This window comes from Tachyglossus aculeatus, chromosome 26, assembly GCF_015852505.1.
Source record: "Tachyglossus aculeatus isolate mTacAcu1 chromosome 26, mTacAcu1.pri, whole genome shotgun sequence".
Lineage (NCBI taxonomy): Eukaryota > Metazoa > Chordata > Mammalia > Monotremata > Tachyglossidae > Tachyglossus > Tachyglossus aculeatus.
Window position 1 is genome coordinate 17,775,649 of NC_052091.1, and position 20,238 is coordinate 17,795,886.

General features: G+C 44.6%; 1 protein-coding gene across 1 annotated transcript in view; it reads right to left on the reverse strand.

Moving 5' to 3' along the window:
• The window catches only part of SLC30A4 (solute carrier family 30 member 4), a 43,311-nt gene extending 23,361 nt beyond the window's left edge, over positions 1 to 19,950 (reverse strand). Inside the window, exons 1-2 of the mRNA XM_038767244.1 lie at positions 19,496 to 19,950; positions 2,725 to 2,871 (exon numbers count right to left, since the gene is read on the reverse strand). Coding sequence (XP_038623172.1) covers positions 2,725 to 2,871; positions 19,496 to 19,892 — 544 coding nt within the window. The 5' untranslated portion in view covers positions 19,893 to 19,950. The remainder of the gene's footprint in view (positions 1 to 2,724; positions 2,872 to 19,495) is intronic.
• Positions 19,951 to 20,238: the final 288 nt, after the last annotated feature.

Here is a 20,238-nt window from a genome sequence, read left to right on the forward strand (position 1 = left end):
TTCTCTATTTTCAATTCCTGAAGGCGCTCCCCAAGGGATCCTGGCAAGTTTAGCTCCTGAGTGGACTTCAAAGATCTTGTTTCGCTCGGAAGGAAAACGGCCCTTCTAAATTAAAAACTCTTGAAAGAAAGGCTTTTAATGAAAATACCGGCAAACCCCTTGGCCTCACGGCCTAACCAGCTTTGATACCGTACCCTATATATTAAGCAGTATTGCTTAGTATATATTAATAGACTAGCAGCAGGAATAGCAGCATTAATTAGTATATATTAATGAAAATACCGGCAAACCCCTTGGCCTCGCGGCCTAACCGGCTTTGATACTGTACCCTATATATTAAGCAGTATTGCTTAGTATATATTAACAGACTAGCAGCAGGAATAGCAGCGTTAATCAGTATATATCAATGAAAATACCGGCAAACCCCTTGGCCTCGCGGCCTAACCAGCTTTGATACTGTACCCTATATATTAAGCATTATTGCTTAGTATATATTAATAGACTAGCAGCAGGAATAGCAGCGTTAATTAGTCTATATTAATGAAAATACCGGCAAACCCCTTGGCCTCGCGGCCTAACCAGCTTTGATACTGTACCCTATATATTAAGCAGTATTGCTTAGTGTATATTAACAGACTAGCAGCAGGAATAGCAGCATTAATTAGTATATATTAATGAAAATACCGGCAAGCCCCTTCGCCTCGCGGCCTAACCAGATTTGATACTGTACCCTATTTATTAAGCAGTATTGCTTAGTATATGTTAATAGACTAGCAGCGGGAATAGCAGCGTTAATTAGTATATATTAATGAAAATACTGGCAGACCCCTTGGCCTTGCGGCCTAACCAGCTTTGATAATGTACCCTATATAATGATGGTATTTGTTAAGCGCTTACTATGTGCACAGCCCTGTTCTAAGCGCTGGGGGGATACAGCTTTGATACTGTACCCTATTTATTAAGCAGTATTGCTTAGTACATATTAACAGACTAGCAGCAGGAATAGCAGCGTTAATTAGTATATATTAATGAAAATACCGGCAGACCCCTTGGCCTCGCAGCCTAACCAGCTTTGATACTGTACCCTATATATTAAGTAGTATTGTTTAGTATATATTAATAGACTAGCAGCAGGAATAGCAACGTTAATTAGTATATATTAATGAAAATACTGGCAAACCCCTTGGCCTCGCGGCCTAACCGCCTTTGATACTGTACCCTATATATTAAGCAGCATTGCTTAGTATATATTAATAGACTAGCAGCAGAAATAGCAGCGTTAATTAGTATATATTAATGAAAATACCGGCAAACCCCTTGGCCTCGCGGCCTAACCGCCTTTGATACTGTACCCTATATATTAAGCAGCATTGCTTAGTATATATTAATAGATTAGCAGCAGAAATAGCAGCGTTAATTAGTACATACTAATGAAAATACCGGCAAACCCCTTGGCCTCACGGCCTAACCAGCTTTGATACTGTACCCTATATATTAAGCAGTATTGCTTAGTATATATTAACAGACTATCAGCAGGAATAGCAGCGTTAATTAGTCTATATTAATGAAAATACCGGCAAACCCCTTGGCCTCGCGGCCTAACCAGCTTTGATACTGTACCCTATTTATTAAGCAGTATTGCTTAGTATATATTAATAGACTAGCAGCAGGAATAGCAGCGTTAATTAGTATATATTAATGAAAATACCGGCAGACCCCTTGGCCTTGTGGCCTAACCAGCTTTGATACTGTACCCTATTTATTAAGCAGTATTGCTTAGTATATATTAATAGACTAGCAGCAGGAATAGCAGCGTTAATTAGTATATATTAATGAAAATACCGGCAGACCCCTTGGCCTCGTGGCCTAACCAGCTTTCATACTGTACCCTGTATATTAAGCAGCATTGCTTAGTATATATTAATATACTAGCAGCAGGGATAGCAGTATATTTTGCAGTATATATTACTGCCTATGTATTAAGCAGTACAGAGCTCTGCACACAGTGAATGCTTAAGCGATTAAGACTGAGAGCCCCCCGTGGGACAACCTGATCACCTTGTAACCTCCCCAGAGCTTAGAACAGTGCTTTGCACATAGTAATAATAATAATAATAATAATAATAGCATTTATTAAGCGCTTACTATGTGCAAAGCACTGTTCTAAGCACTGGGGAGGTTAATAAGGTGATCAAGTTGTCCCACGGAGGGCTCACAGTCTTCATCCCCATTTTCCAGATGAGGTGACTGAGGCCCAGAGAAGTGAAGTACCTTCCCACAGTCACACAGCTGATAAGTGGTGGAGCCGGGATTTGAACCCATGACCTCTGACTCCAAAGCCCGGGCTCTTTCCACTGAGCCACCCTGCTTCTCCGCACTTTATAAATGATGGCAGTTATTATTAAGCGCTTACCGTAACTACCGTAACAGGGCACTGGTGGATTATCATCATCATCAACAATGGTATTTGTTGAGCGCTTACTGTGCGCAGAGAGCGCTGTAATAAGCGCTTGGGAGAAAATGATACAAAAGAGGTGGCAGATATGTTCCCTGCCCGTAACGAGCTTCCAGCCTAGAGGGATTACACAACCTGATCACCTTGTGACCTCCCCAGCGCTTAGAACAGTGCTTTGCACATGGTAAGCGCTTAATAAATGCCATCATTATTATTATTATTATTATTATTATTACTAGAAACAGGAAGAAACTTAAAAAGGCACTTACCCAAGCGGTGGAATCCAAAGGTGAATCTTTTGGTTGGCGATTTTGAAGACAGCCACAAAGCCAGCAAGGTGAGGATGATAGCACTAAGGTCCGTGAGCATGTGAAGGGCGTCTGTCATGATCGCTAGGCTGTTGGCAATATACCCACCTTAGATGGAAGCGGGGAAAAGAAAAAAATTAAGGCCCAGAATAGAGAAGCCTTGAAATAATAATAATAATAATAATAATAATAATAATAATAATAATAATAATAATAATAATAATAAATTGAGGCCCGGAATAGAGAAGCCTTGAAATAATAACAATAATAATAATAATAATAAATTGAGGCCCAGAATAGAGAAGCCTTGAAATAATAATAATAATAATGATAATAATAATATAATAATAATAATAAATTGAGGCCCAGAATAGAGAAGCCTTGAAATAATAATAATAATAATAATAATAATAAATTGAGGCCCAGAATAGAGAGGCCTTGAAATAATAATAATAATAATAATAATAATAATAATAATAATAATAATAATAAATTGAGGCCCAGAACAGAGAAGCCTTGAAATAATAATAATAATAATAATAATAATAATAATAATAATAATAATAATAAATTGAGGCCCAGAATAGAGAAGCCTTGAAATAATAATAATAATAATAATAATAATAATAATAAATTGAGGCCCAGAATAGAGAGGCCTTGAAATAATAATAATAATAATAATAATAATAACAATAAATTGAGGCCCAGAATAGAGAAGCCTTGAAATAATAATAATAATAATAACAATAACAATAATAATAATAATAATAAATTGAGGCCCAGAATAGAGAAGCCTTGAAATAATAATAATAATAATAATAATAATAATAATAATAAATTGAGGCCCAGAATAGAGAGGCCTTGAAATAATAATAATAATAATAATAATAAATTGAGGCCCAGAATAGAGAAGCCTTGAAATAATAATAATAATAATAAATTGAGGCCCAGAATAGAGAAGCCTTGAAATAATAATAATGATGGCATTTGTTAAGTGCTTACTACGTGCAGAGCACTGTTCTAAGCGCTGGAGGGGGAATACAAGGTGATCAAGTTGTCCCACGGGGGGCTCACAGTCTTCATCCCCATTTTCCAGATGAGGGAACTGAGGCTTAGAGCAGTTAAGTGACTTGCCCAAGGTTACACAGCAGACATGTGGTGGAGTTGGGATAAGATAACGAGCACTAAGATGCAGAGTGGCCTAGTGGATTGAGTACGGGCCTGGGGATCAGGCGGCTCTGGGTTCTAATCCCGGCGCCACCCCTGGTCTGCTGTGGGACTTGGGGCAAGTCACTTCACTCTCTGTGCCTCAGTTACCCCATCTGGAAAATGGGGATTGAGACTGTGAGTCCCATGTGGGTCAGGGACTGTGTCCACCTTGATTTGCCTGTATCCACCCCAGCACTTAGTAATAATAATGGCACTTATTAAGCGCTTGCCCCACAGGGGGCTCACAGTCTTAATCCCCATTTTACAGATGAGATAACTGAGGCACAGAGAAGTGAAGTGACTTGCCCAAACCACTGCTGACAATTGGTGGAGTCGGCATTCGAACCCATGGCCTCGGACTCCCAAGCCCGTGCTCTTTCCACTGAGCCACGCCGTGCCTGGCACATAGTAAGCGCTTAACGAAGACCACAATTACTACTGAGCCTGGGGTCTGGGGGTGGGTGGGTCAGGTGGACCTGGGTTCCAATCCCGGCACCACCACTTGACTGCTGGGTTACCTTGAGCAAGTCACTTCCCTTCTCTCCGCCTCAGTTTCCTCCTCTGTAAAACAGGGATTGATAATCAATCAATCGTATTTATTGAGCGCTTACTGTGTGCAGAGCACTGTACTAAGCGCTTGATAGTGTGGACTGTGAGCCCACTGTTGGGTCGGGCCTGTCTCTCTATGTTGCCAACTTAGTCCAGTGCTCTGCACACAGTAAGCGCTCAATAAATACGATTGATTGATTGATTGATTAAACTCCGTGTGGGATAGGGACTGCGGCCAACTGGATTTTCCTGTTTCTATCCCCAGCACTCAGTACCATGCCTGGCACATAGTAAGCACTTAAATACCACACACACGCTCACACACACACAAAAAAAACCATTAAAAAACCTATTAAAATAGTTGATTAACTTAAGGAACTGTGGATAACATCAGAAATATGCGGAAAGGGTGTGCGACAGCCTACTATAATTAGGCCACGACATAAAAGGAAATTAAATGCATCATCAAACTGCAGCTTTTGTTCAAACAGCTGATTTTCCGATTAAAGCCGGAAAGCTAAATCTTTTGGCATTTCCAAACCCTGTGTCACCGCCGCAGTGACTAGGTGCCCTTCATTCATTCATTCATTCATTCTATCATACTTATTGAGCGCTTACTGTGTGCAGAGCACTGTACTAAGCGCCTGGGAAGTCCAAGTCAGCAACATCTAGAGACGGTCCCTACCCAACAGCGGGCTCACAGTCTAGAAATTCAATTCTTCATTCAATCGTATTTATTGAGCGCTTGACTTTTTATTAAACCTACAATCCTCTTCCCTCCTGGCTTCAGGACCGATTGACAACTTCTGCCCAACTCAATCAATCAATCAATCAATCAATCGTATTTATTGAGCGCTTACTGTGTGCAGAGCACTGTACTAAGTTGGCAACTAAGTTGGGTAGGGACCGTCTCCATATGTTGCCGTCTTGGACTTCCCAAGCGCTTAGTCCAGTGCTCTGCACACAGTAAGTGCTCAATAAATATCCCTGGCCGATTCTTTTCATTCATTCATTCAGTCGGATTTATTGAGCGCTTACTGTGTGCAGAGCACTGGACTAAGCGCTTGGGAAGTACAAGTTGGCAACTCATCTCTTATCCTTTCATTTTTGGAGGAATCCCCCGCAGACAAAGTCCTCTTACCCTGAAGATCGAACAAATTGCTATTTTTTAATATTTTAATTTCAGTCTTTCCCTCTAGACCGGAGAAGAGCTGTGGGCAGAGACGAGCTCTAGACTGTGAGCCCGCTGTCGGGTAGGGCCCGTCTCTACATGTGGCCAACTTGTACTTCCCAAGCGCTTAGTACAGTGCTCTGCACATAGTAAGCGCTCAATAAATACGATTGAATGAATGAATGAATCTGCCAACTTGGGACAATTGTGAGCCCGCTGTTGGGTAGGGATCGTCTCCGTATGTTGCTAACTTGTACTTCCCAAGCGCTTAGTACAGTGCTCTGCACACAGTAAGCGCTCAATAAATATGATTGAATGAATGAATGAATCTGCCAACTTGGGACAATTGTGAGCCCGCTGTTGGGTAGGGACCGTCTCCATATGTTGCCAACTTGTACTTCCCAAGCGCTTAGTACAGTGCTCTGCACACAGTCAGCGCTTAATAAATACGATTGAATGAATGAATGAATCTGCCACCTTGGGACAATTGTGAGCCCGCTGTTGGGTAGGGACCGTCTCCATATGTTGCTAACTTGTACTTCCCAAGCGCTTAGTACAGTGCTCTGCACACAGTCAGCGCTCAATAAATACGACTGAATGAATGAATTGGTGGAGGTTGACCCATTAGGGAGAAAAAAAAAACGGAATCTGGCCCTGGTTTTTAAAAATCGTGAAAAATAGTAACCCAGCATTCATTAAAGAAGATTTTCTTGCGAATAGAAGAGGCAGAATCGTCACATTTTGCATGTTCTAAGTATTTCTGAATACGCTTCCTTGGGGGCCCAGGGTTTCCATACTGAAGTTCGGTTCAGAGGGATTTCGGCTCAGAGGGATTTTGGTGGCAGGGAAGTAAAGTGTACAAGTTTACTGGTACCTATCTATTCTATTTATTTTATTTTGTTAGTATGTTTGGTTTTGTTCTCTGTCTCCCCCTTTTAGACTGCGAGCCCGCTGTTGGGTAGGGACTGTCTCTATTTGTTGCCAACTTGTACTTCCCAAGCGCTTAGTACACTGTGTGCTCTGCACACAGTAAGCGCTCAATAAATACGATTGATTGATTGATTGATTAAAGTGCTGGGGTGGGGAGAGAAGGAGAGGCGGGAAGCTGACGTGGAGGAAGATGAAGTCAGTCAACCACGTTAAAAACCTGAGGGAACAGATGTTACGAATGAGTCGGGAACAGTGAATGCCACTCCGCTGAACTGAAACGAAAAACAAAATGCACAATCCAAGGATTGGAAGAGTCTCTGAGAGGTCACTCAGTCCATCCCCCTGCGTTCAAAAAAGGGCCCATGAAACTAAACCCATAAAGCCATAGCTACATCAGTTCTTTTCAAAAAACGTCCTAAAACAGAGAGGCCGCAGGCAGCTTCCTTTGGTAATTCACTCCCTTACTGAAAGTTTTTTTTATGGCATTTACAAAGCTTTGCACATAGTAAGCGCTTAATAAATGCCATCATTATTATTTAAAGCACTGTTCTAAGCGCTGGGGAGGTTACAATTTGATCAGGTTGTCCCACACAGGGCTCACAGTCTTCATCCCCATTTTCCAGATGAGGGAACTGAGGCCCAGAGAAGCGAAGTGACTTGCCCAAAGTCACCCAGCTGACAAGTGGCGGAGCCGGGATTTGAACCCGTGACTCCTGACTCTGAAGCCCGGGCTCTTTCCACTGAGCCACGCTGCTTCTCTAGTCTCTGTAAGTTCTTCCCGATAGCTATGCTGTTTTAATAATAATAATGATAGCATTGATTAAGTGCTTACTATGTGCAAAGCACTGTTCTAAGCACTGGGGAGGTTACAATTTGATCAGGTTGTCCCACACGGGGCTCACAGTCTTCATCCCCATTTTCCAGATGAGGGAACTGAGGCCCAGAGAAGCGAAGTGACTTGCCCAAAGTCCCCAGCTGACAAGTGGCGGAGCCAGGATTTGAACCCGTGACTCCTGACTCTGAAGCCCGGGCTCTTTCCACTGAGCCACGCTGCTTCTCTAGTCTCTGTAAGTTCTTCCCGATAGCTATGCTATTTTAACAATAATAATAATAATAATGATAGCATTTATTAAGCGCTTACTATGTGCAAAGCACTGTGCTAAGCGCTGGGGGAGGTTACAGTTTGATCAGGTTGTGCCACGCGGGGCTCACAGTCTTAATCCTCATTTTCCAGATGAGGGAACTGAGGCACAGAGAATAATAATAATAACGATGGCATTTATTAAGCGCTTACTATGTGCAAAGCACTGTTCTAAGCGCTGGGGAGGTTACAAGGTGATCAGGTTGTCCCACTGGGGGCTCACAGTTTTAATCCCCATTTTACAGATGAGGTAACTGAGGCCCAGAGAATCAATCAATCATATTTATTGAGCGCTTACTGTGTGCAGAGCACTGTACTAAGCTCTTGGGAAGTCCAAGTTGGCAACATATAGAGACGGTCCCTACCCACAGTGGGCTCACAGTCTAAAAAATACCATCATTATAGCCCCCTGTTGGGTAGGGACCGTCTCTAGATGTTGCCAACTTGTACTTCCCAAGCGCTTAGTACAGTGCTCTGCACACAGTAAGCGCTCAATAAATATGATTGAAGGAATGAATGCTACTATTCGTAGAAAATGCTCCGTACGGACACTTCACCCTGCGGTGACGAGCGCCAGCATTGGTGGTAGCGCTGCCGACCTTAATTCTAACCTCACATTCCCTTCAGAAGTTACTTGGCATTCTGTGGATTTTTCCTCACTTCTTCCTTTCATCCATTCAATCGTCTTTATTGAGCGCTTACTGCGTGCAGGACACTGTACTAAGCGCTTGGGAAGTACAAGTTGGCAACATAACTGCCTTTCGCAAGGGGTTTGAAACCAACTCCCCTAAATGTGGAATCTAGGGACAATAATAATCATAATAATGATGATGATGATGGTATTTGTTACTGTACTAAGCGCTTGGGAAGTACAAGTTGGCAACATAACTGCCTTTCACAAGGGATTTGAAACCAACTGCCCAAAATGTGGAATCTAAGGACAATAATAATCATAATAATGATGATGATGATGGTATTTGTTACTGTACTAAGCACTTGGGAAGTACAAGTTGGCAACGTAACTGCCTTTCGCAAGGGGTTTGAAACCAACTGCCCAAAATGTGGAATCTAGGGACAATAATAATCATAATAATAACGATCATCATCATCAATCGTATTTATTGAGCGCTTACTGTGTGCAGAGCACTGTACTAAGCGCTTGGGAGGTACAAATTGGCAACATATAGAGACAGTCCCTACCCAACAGTGGGCTCACAGTCTAAAGGGGGAGACAAAACCAAACATACTAACAAAATAAAATAAATAGAATAGATATGTACAAAATAAATTAATAAATAGAGTAATAAATATGTACAAACATATATACATATATACAGGTGCTGTGGGGAAGGGAAGGAGGTAAGATGGGGGGGATGGAAATACCAAATGATGGTATTTGTTAAGCGCTTACTATGTGCAAAGCACTGTTCGAAGCGCTGGGCACTGTTCTAAGCGCTGGTGCAAGGTGAAGTTGCAAATACAAACTCACTCAAGGTGGATACTGAAAACACTTCTGACTCTTCATCTCCATAATAATAGTAATGATGAGGGCATTTATTAAGCACTTACTATGTGCAAACCACTGTTCTAAGCGCTGGGGGGGTTACAAGGTGATCAGGTGGTCCCACGGGGGGCTCACAGTCTCCATCCCCATTTTACAGATGAGGCAACTGAGGCCCAGAGAAGAGAAATGACTTGCCCAAAGTCACACAGCTGACAATTGGCGGAGCCGGAATTTGAACCCATGACCTCGGACTCCAAAGCCCGGGCTCTTTCTGTGAGCCCACTGTTGGGTAGGGACCGTCTCTATATGTTGCCAACTTGGACTTCCCAAGCGCTTAGGACAGTGCTCTGCACACAGTAAGCGCTCAATAAATACGATTGATTGATTGATTGATTTCCACTGAGCCACACTAGATGGTACGAACATCGCCTCTCTTAAACCTGGTTGGTAATCTGGATCAAATGCGACTGTGCTGTCCGGAGAAGCAGCGTGGCTTTAGCGGAAAATGCCCGGGCTTGGGAGTGAGAGGTCATGGGTTCTAATCCTGGCCCCGACGCTTATCGGCTGTGTGACTTTGGGCAAGTCGCTTCACTTCTCTGGGCCTCAGTTCCCTCATCTGGAAAATGGGGATGAAGACTGTGAGCCCCCCGTGGGACAACCGGATCACCTTGTAACCTCCCCAGCGCTTAGAACAGTGCTTTGCACATAATAAGCGCTTAAAAAATACCATCATTATCATTATTAGACACATTTACTGCACATTTGGAATGGGTAAATGATGACTGAAGGACCCTTAAACTGACCATGGTAGAACAAAGAACTCATTTTTCCATTTGGAATGGGTAAATTAGGACTGAAGGACTCTGAAACTGACCGTGGTAGAACAAAGAACTCATTTTTCGATTAACAGAAGAAAAAAAATCACTATTTTGCACAGAACATCTCTATCAGCGAAAGTATTCAGGTGTGAATTTGGATTATGACTGTAATCACGTCAGCAAAATTCTCAGGAGTTGGGCGAGCGAAAAGAGCCATTTCAAATACTAATTTCTAGTAAAGACATCCAAATACACCTAAAAAAAAGGATTTTTGCTTGTTTCTGTAGGCAGAAACTGATCCGTGGTTCCAACTTTAAAGCACTAATACTTATTCTCCATCCGAAAAGCTTAACTCTAAATACACCCCAGGTTAACTGTTTAATATTGTCCGTCGAGTTAAGCGGCGTATCACAGCACAGTCCTTCGAGTACCCGACAAGATAATAATGATAATAATAATAATAATGGCATTTGTTAAGCAAATAAGTGCAAATAAAAGTCCTCGATTGTCCGCAGGGAGCCCTGGCTGCAGACAGAAATATCACTCAGAGGGAAAAGGTCACTCCAACCCTTTCTAATAAAAGAATAATAATAATAATGGCATTTATTAAGCACGTACTATGTGCAGAGCACGGTTCTAAGCGCTGGGGAGGAGGCGAGGAAATCAGGTTGTCCCCCGTGGGGCTCACAGTCTTCATCCCCATTTTACGGATGAGGGAACTGAGGCCCAGAGAAGCCACGCGACTTGCCCCAAGTCACACGGCTGACAGTTGGCGGTGGCGGGATTTGAACCCACGATCTCTGACTCCCGAGGCCGGGCTCTTTCCATTGAGCCCCGAGGAAACGTTTAAAACAAAACTGACTCGAGTGTTGACCAAACCTTCAGCAAATGGCAGATTTCAGTACCTCCTTTGTGCAAATAAAGAAAGGTGATTCTTTTTTCTCCTCAGGATTTAGCCGAGGAGAAATTAAGACTGCTCCTAAACTGGGATACAAGGCCGCGGACACTTCATCATCATCATCATCATCAATCGTATTTATTGAGCGCTTACTATGTGCAGAGCACTGTACTAAGCCCTTGGGAAGTACAAATTGGCAACATATAGAGACAGTCCCTACCCAACAGTGGGCTCACAGTCTAGAAGGGGGGAGACAGAGAACAAAACCAAACATACTAACAAAATAAAATAAATAGAATAGATATGTACAAGTAAAATAAATAAATAAATAAATAGAGTAATGAATAAATAGAGTAATAAATATGTACAAACATATATAATATATACATATATATATATACACTTATTATACTGAAATATTACCCTGAGGAACACCCAACTCCGGCTTAAAAAAACATCTTTAAAGGTTATGACCCAATGTTCCACGACTTGAATTTCGATGAAACTGCACTGTAGTAATAAAACATTTATTACCGTAATAAAAAATGCCCTGGAAACGTTATTACTCGCCCTTGCATTTGGATTTGCTTCTTTTATTCACCCCTCCCTCAGCCCCACCATACTTACCTAACATTTATTTATGTTAATGTTTGTCTCTCCCTCCAGAATGTAAGCTCCTTGTGGGCAGGGAATAAGTCGACCAACTCTGTTACAGTGAGAAGAGCGTGGCTCCGTGGAAAGAGCCCGGGCTTGGGAGCCAGAGGTCATGGGTTCTAATCCTGGCTCCGCCACAAGTCTGCTGTGCGACCTTAGGCAAGTCACTTCACTTCTCTGAGCCTCGGTTCCCTCATCTGTAAAATGGGGATTAAGACTGTGAGCCCCACGTGGGACAACCTGATCACCTTGTATCCCCCTGCCAGCGCTTAGGACAGTGCTTTGCACATAGAAAGCGCTTAACAAATGCCAACATTATTATTATTATTATTATTATTCTCTGAGCCTCGGTTCCCTTATCTGTAAAATGGGGATTAAGACTGTGAGCCCCACGTGGGACAACCTGATCACCTTGTATCCCCCCCCAGCACTTAGGACAGTGCTTTGCACATAGTAAGCGCTTAACAAATGCCATCATCATCATTATTATTATCATTATTACTCTCCCAAGTGCTTAGTACAGTCCTCTGTGCCCAGTAAACGCTCAATAAATACGCTAGTTAGTAATAATAATAATAATGATGGTACTTGTTAAGTGCTTACTAAGCGCTGGGAGGATACAAGGTGATCAGGTTGTCCCACGGGGGGCTCACAGTCTTAATCCCCATTTCACAGATGAGGGAACTGAGGCACAGAGAAGTTAAGTGACTTGCCCAAAGTCACACAGCTGACAATTGGCAGAGCTGGGATTTGAACCCACGACCTCTAACTCCAAAGCCCGGGCTCTTTCCGCTGAGCCACGCTGCTTCTCTAAAAACTATGTGCCAAGCACTGTTCTAAGCGCTGGGGAGGTTACAAGGTGATCAGGTTGTCCCATGGGGGGGCTCACATTAATCCCCATTTTCCAGATGAGGGAACTGAGGCCCAGAGAAGTGAAGTGACTTGCCCAAAGTCACACAGCTGACAATTGGCGGAGCCGGCATTTGAACCCAAGACCTCTGACTCCAAAGCCCGGGCTCTTTCCAATGAGCCACGCTGCTTCTCTAAAAACTATGTGCCAAGCACCGTTCTGAGCACTGGGGAGGTTACAAGGTGATCAGGTTGTCCCACGGGGGGGGCTCACATTAATCCCCAGTTTACAGGTGAGGAAACTGAGGCCCAGAGAAGTGAAGTGACTTGCCCAAAGTCACCCAGCTGACAAGTGGCGGAGCCGGGATTTGAACCCACGACCTCTGACTCCAAAGCCCGGGCTCCTTCCGCTGAGCCACGCTGCTTCTCTAAAAACTACACCGTTCTAAGCGCTGGGGAGGTTACAAGGTGGGTTACAGTCTTCACCCCCATTTTCCAGATGAGGGAACTGAGGCCCAGAGAAGTGAAGTGACTTGCCCAAAGTCACCCAGCTGACAAGTGGCGGAGCCGGGATTTGAACCCACGACCTCTGACTCCAAAGCCCGGGCTCTTTCCTCTGAGCCACGCTGCTTCTCTACGTTGATCGATTACTACCATCAATCAATCAAATCAAATTTATTGAGCGCTTACTGTGTGCAGAGCACTGTACTAAGCGCTTGGGAAGTCCAAGTTGGCAACATATAGAGACAGTCCCTACCCAACAGTGGGCTCCCAGTCTAAAAGACGCGAAGTTAAGGGCACTGTCTTCTAGCCTGTGAGCCCGTTGTTGGGTAGGGACCGTCTCTATGTGTTGCCAACTTGGACTTCCCAAGCGCTTCGTACAGTGCTCTGCACGCGGTAAGCGCTCAATCAATACGATTGATTGATTGATTGTGCCGTGCACACAGTAAGCGCTCAATAAATAAATACGATTGACTGAGCGTCCTACTCTGAAGAGCAGAAACGGCAGCTTTCGCTCAAAACACCGGCCCAAGTTCTCCGTCTAGAGTTAGGAGTGTGGAAGAGGTAAGGAACGGTGACTCCACCGAACACCTGGCAAGACAGCGGCATTTTCCACTCAACGGCTGTGCCCTGTCCGTTGATTTTGGGGGTTTAATAGGTACGGAAAAACCACACCACCGAGTCCTCAGACAACCCGCTGGCCAAACAAAAGGAGCAACATAAATATGTTTCCACGCTGGACTCTAATTTGCACAGAGAACAGTGAGTTCAGGCCCTCGTTTCTCGCTCCGGTGAGAACCAACGACCAGAACGAGCAGTCACCCGCCCAGAAATTCCCACAACTCCTTTTTTTATTTATTTCACTTGTACCTATTTCTTCTATTTTATTTCATTAATATAATAACAATGATGATGGCATTAATAAGCGCTTACTATGTGCAAAGCACTGTTCTAAGCGCTGGCGGGGGGGATACAAGGTGATCAGGTTGCTGTGAGCCCACTGTTGGGTAGGGACTGTCTCTATATGTTGCCAACTTGTACTTCCCAAGCGCTTAGTGCAGCGCTCCGCACACAGTAAGCGCTCAATAAATACGATTGATGATGATGATGATGATCAGGTTGTCCCACGGGGGGCTCACAGTCTTCATCCCCATTTTCCAGATGAGGGAACTGAGGCCCGGAGAAGTGAAGTGACTAGCCCAAGGTCACACGGCTGACAAGTGGCGGAGCCGGGATTTGAATCAATCAATCGTATTTATTGAGCGCTTACTGTGTGCGGAGCACTGTACTAAGCGCTTGGGAAATACAAGTTGGCAACATATAGAGACAGTCCCTACCCAACAGCGGGCTCACAGTCTAGAAGGGGAAGACAGAGAACAAAACCAAACATATTAACAAAATAAAATAAATAGAATAGATATGTACAAGTAAAATAAATAGAGTAATAAATATGTACATCATCATCATCATCAATCGTATTTATTGAGCGCTTACTGTGTGCAGAGCACTGTACTAAGCGCTTGGGAAGTACAAGTTGGCAACATATAGAGACAGTCCCTACCCAACAGTGGGCTCACAGTCTAGAAGGGGGAGACAGAGAACAAAACCAAACATACTAACAAAATAAAATAAATAGAATAGATATGTACAAGTAAAATAAATACAATTGATTGACTGATTGATTGATAAATAAATAGAGTAATAAATATGTACAAACATATATGTATATATAGGTGCTGTAGGGAAGGGAAGGAGGTAAGACGGGGGGATGGAGAGTGGGACGAGGGGGAGAGGAAGGAAGGGGCTGAGTGTGGGAAGGCCTCCTGGAGGAGGTGAGCTCTCAGTAGGGCCTTGAAGGGAGGAAGAGAGCTAGTTTGGCGGATGTGGGGAGGGAGGGCATTCCGGGCCAGTTGCCAGATGAGGCAACTAAGGCCCCGAGAAGTGAAGTGACTTGCCCAAAGTCGCCCAGCTGACAAGTGGCGGAGCCGGGATTTGAACCCACGACCTCTGACTCCAAAGCCCGGGCTCTTTCCACTGAGCCACGCTGGTCAAGCGGATAGAGTCCGGGCCTCGGAGTCCGAGGGACCGGGACTGTAATCCCGGCTCTGCCACTTGTCTGCTCTCCTCTTCCCCTCCCCACAGCACCTGTGTATATATTTGTGCAGATTTATTACTCTATTTTACGGGTACATATTTACTATTCTATTTATTTTGTTCATGATGGGCATTTAGCATTAATTCTATTTGTTCTGACGACTTGACACCCGTCCACCTGTTTTGTTTTGTCGTCCATCTCCCCCTTCTACACCGTGAGCCTGTTGTTGGGGAGGGACCGTCCCTATATGTTGCCGACTTGGACTTGCCAAGCGCTTAGTACAGTGCTCTGCGCACAGTAAGCGCTCAATACGATTGAATGAATGAATGGATGACAAGCCCCGTTCTAACGTGGGACAACCTGATCACCTTGTATCCCCCCCCCAGCGCTTAGAACAGCGCTTGGCACATAGTCAGCGCTTAACAAATGCCATCGTTATTATTAAAACATGTAGACAGGTGTCCAAATGGTATTAAGCGCTTCCTCTGTGACAAGCCCCGTTCTAAGCGCTGGCGAGAGACAGATGCACGGACAGACCCATGAAGCAGCGTGGCTCAGTGGAAAGAGCCCGGGCTTTGGAGTCAGAGGTCACGGGTTCGAATCCCGGCTCCGCCAACTGTCAGCTGTGTGACTTTGGGCAAGTCACTTCACTTCTCTGGGCCTCAGTTACCTCATCTGTCAAATGGGAATAAGAATAGTAATTATAATGGCATTTGTTAAGCGCTTACTATGTGCAATGCACTGTTCTAAGCGCTGGGGATTGTCTCTGTTGCCGAATTGTACTTTCCAAGGGCTTAGTACAGTGCTGTGCACACAGTAAGCGCTCAATAAATACGATTGAATGAGTGAATGACCTTGTGTCCTTCCCAGCGCTTAGAACAGTTCTTGGCACGTAGTAAGCGCTTACCAAACGCCATCATTATTATTATTATTGTTATTACGACTCACCTATAAGATCCCCCGCCATGAAGAGGAGGTAGAGGAGGGCGGCCAGGACCAGCGCGGTTTTCACTTTCTTCTGTTTCACCAGAATAAATACGATTGAATGAATGAATGAATGACCTTGTGTCCCTCCCAGCGCTTAGAGCAGTTCTTGGCACATAGTAAGCGCTTCCCAAATGCCATCATTATTATTATGACTCACCTATAAGCTCCCCAACCATTAAGAGGAGGTAGAGGAGGGCGGCCAAGACCAGCCCGGTTTTCCCTTTCTTCTGTTTCACCAGAATAAATACGATTGAATGAATGACCTTGTGTCCCTCCCAGGGCTTAGAGCAGTTCTTGGCACCTAGTAAGCGCTTACCAAACGCCATCACCATTATTATTATTATTGTTATTACGACTCACCTATAAGTTCCCTGACCATGAAGAAGAGGAGGTAGAGGAGGGCGGCCAGGACCAGCCCGGTTTTCACTTTCTTCTGTTTCACCAGAACAAATACGATTGAATGAATGACCTTGTGTCCCTCCCAGCGCTTAGAACAGTTCTTGGCACCTAGTAAGCGCTTACCACCATCATTATCATTATTATTGTTATTACGACTCACCTATAAGTTCCCAGACCATAAAGAGGAGGTAGAGGAGGGCGGCCAGGACCAGCCCGGTTTTCACTTTCTTCTGTTTCACCAGAATACATACGATTGAATGAATGACCTTGTGTCCCTCCCAGCGCTTAGAGCAGTTCTTGGCACATAGTAAGTGCTTACCAAATGCCATCATTGTTATTATGACTCACCTATAAGTTCCCCGACCATAAAGAGGAGGTAGAGGAGGGCGGCCAGGACCAGCCCGGTTTTCACTTTCTTCCGTTTCACCAGAATAAATACGATTGAATGAATGAATGACCTTGTGTCCCTCCCAGCGCTTAGAGCAGTTCTTGGCACCTAGTAAGCGCTTACCAAATGCCATCATCATTATTATTATTATTATTGTTATTATTATTATTGTCATTATGATTCACCTATAAGTTCCCCGATCATAAAGAGGAGGTAGAGGAGAGCGGCCAAGACCAGCCTGGTTTTCACTTTCTTCTGTTTCACCAGAATAAATACAATTGAATGAATGAATGAATGACCTTGTGTCCCTCCCAGCGCTTACAGCAGTTCTTGGCACCTAGTAAGCGCTTATCAAACACCATCATTATTATTATTATTGTTATTACAACTCACCTATAAGTTCCCTGACCATGAAGAAGAGGAGGTAGAGGGGGGCAGCCAGGACCAGCCTGGTTTTCACTTTTTTCTGTTTCGCCAGAATAAATACGATTGAATGAATGACCTTGTGTCCCTCCCAGCGCTTAGAACAGTTCTTGGCACCTAGTAAGCACTTACCAAACGCCATCATTGTCATTATTATTGTTATTACGACTCACCTATAAGTTCCCCAACCATGAAGAGGAGGTAGAGGAGAGCGGCCAAGACCAGCCTGGTTTTCACTTTCTTCCATTTCACCAGAATAAATACAATTGAATGAATGAATGAATGACCTTGTGTCCCTCCCAGTGCTTAGAGCAGCTCTTGGCACATAGTAAGCGCTTACCAAATGCCATCATTGTTATTATGACTCACCTATATGTTCCCCGACCATGAAGAAGAGGAGGTAGAGGAGGGCGGCCAGGACCAGCCTGGTTTTCCCTTTCTTCTGTTTCACCAGAATAAATACGATTGAATGAATGAATGACTGTGTGTCCCTCCCAGCGCTTAGAGCAGCTCTTGGCACCTAGCAAGCGCTTACCAAACGCCATCATTATCATTATTATTGTTATTACGACTCACCTATAAGTTCCCTGACCATGAGGAGGAGGTAGAGGAGGGCGGCCAGGGCCAGCCTGGTTTTCCCTTTCTTCTGTTTCACCAGAATAAATATGATTGAATGAACGAATGAATGACCTTGTGTCCCTCCCAGCGCTTAGAACAGCTCTTGGCACATAGTAAGCGCTTACCAAATGCCATTATTATTATTATTATTATTATTATTATTATTATTATTGTTATTATGACTCACCTATAAGTTCCCCGACCATAAAGAGGAGGGCGGCCAAGACCAGCCTGGTTTTCCCTTTCTTCTGTTTCACCAGAATAAATACGATTGAATGAACGAATGAATGACCTTGTGTTCCTCCCAGCGCTTACAGCAGCTCTTGGCACCTAGTAAGCGCTTACCAAACGCCATCATTATCATTATTATTGTTATTACGACTCACCTATAAGTTCCCCGACCATAAAGAGGAGGGAGAGGAGGGCGGCCAAGACCAGCCTGGTTTTCCCTTTCTTCTGTTTCACCAGAATAAATACGATTGAATGAACGAATGAATGACCTCGTGTCCCTCCCAGCGCTTAGAGCAGCTCTTGGCACATAGTAAGCGCTTACCAAATGCCATTATTATTATTATTATTATTGTTATTATGACTCACCTATAAGGTCCCCGACCATAAAGAGGAGGGCGGCCAAGACCAGCCTGGTTTTCCCTTTCTTCTGTTTCACCAGAATAAATATGCTTGAATGAACGAATGAATGACCTTGTGTCCCTCCCAGCGCTTAGAGCAGCTCTTGGCACCTAGTAAGCACTTACCAAACGCCATCATTATCATTATTATTGTTATTACGACTCACCTATAAGTTCCCCGACCATAAAGAGGAGGGAGAGGAGGGCGGCCAAGACCAGCCTGGTTTTCCCTTTCTTCTGTTTCACCAGAATAAATACGATTGAATGAACGAATGAATGACCTCGTGTCCCTCCCAGCGCTTAGAGCAGCTCTTGGCACATAGTAAGCGCTTACCAAATGCCATTATTATTATTATTATTATTGTTATTATGACTCACCTATAAGGTCCCCGACCATAAAGAGGAGGGCGGCCAAGACCAGCCTGGTTTTCCCTTTCTTCTGTTTCACCAGAATAAATATGCTTGAATGAACGAATGAATGACCTTGTGTCCCTCCCAGCGCTTAGAGCAGCTCTTGGCACCTAGTAAGCACTTACCAAACGCCATCATTATCATTATTATTGTTATTACGACTCACCTATAAGTTCCCCGACCATGAAGAGGAGGGAGAGGAGGGCGGCCAGGGCCAGCCTGGTTTTCCCTTTCTTCTGTTTCACCAGAATAAATACGATTGAATGAATGACCTTGTGTCCCTCCCAGTGCTTAGAGCAGCTCTTGGCACATAGTAAGTGCTTACCAAATGCCATCATTGCTATTATGACTCACTTATAAGTTCCCCGACCATAAAGAGGAGGTAGAGGAGGGCGGCCAAGACCAGCCTGGTTTTCCCTTTCTTCTGTTTCACCAGAATAAATACGATTGAATGAACGAATGACCTTGTGTCCCTCCCAGCGCTTAGAGCAGCTCTTGGCACCTAGCAAGCGCTTACCAAACGCCATCATTATCATTATTATTGCTATTACGGCTCACCTATAAGTTCCCCGACCATGAAGAGGAGGTAGAGGAGGGCGGCCAGGGCCAGCCTGGTTTTCACTTTCTTCTGTCTCAGCAGGTCTTCCTGCCGGCCGCAGGCGTCACAGGGGTCTCCCCCGGGAGCCCGCTGGCCGGCGGGCGGGGGGCAACCCCGGTCCAGCAGGGAGTCGTCGTCGTCGCCGTCGTCCCCCCGGGAGGCCGGACGGTCCCCGTTGGCGGCCGCCTCGGGCCCCTCGTCCGACACCACCACGCGGAGCTGGTTGAACCCGGGCACGTCCTCCTCGGCCCCCACGTCGTCCGAGAAGTCGAAGGCGCCGGCGTCGTTGAGGAACAGGGGGGCCTCGTCCTTCCTCAGCAGGGACTTGAGGCGACCCCAGGCTCCGGCCCGGGCCATGGCCGCGGAGGCCGGACCCCCTTGGCTTTCCAACTGGGAACGCCGGGCCCTCTTCCCCGGCCTGCGGACAACGGAAACAGGGGCAAGAGTTACGGGACGGGGAAACTTCGGGGGCCGGACATAATAATACTAATAATAATGGCATTTATTAAATGCCCCCCTCTCCATCCCCCCATCTAACCTCCTTCCCTTCCCCACAGCACCTGTATATATGTTTGTACAGATTTATTACTCTATTTATTTTACTTGTACATATCTATCCTATTTATTTTATTTTGTTAGTATGTTTGGTTTTGTTCTCTGTCTCCCCCTTTTAGACTGAGAGCCCACTGTTGGGTAGGGACTG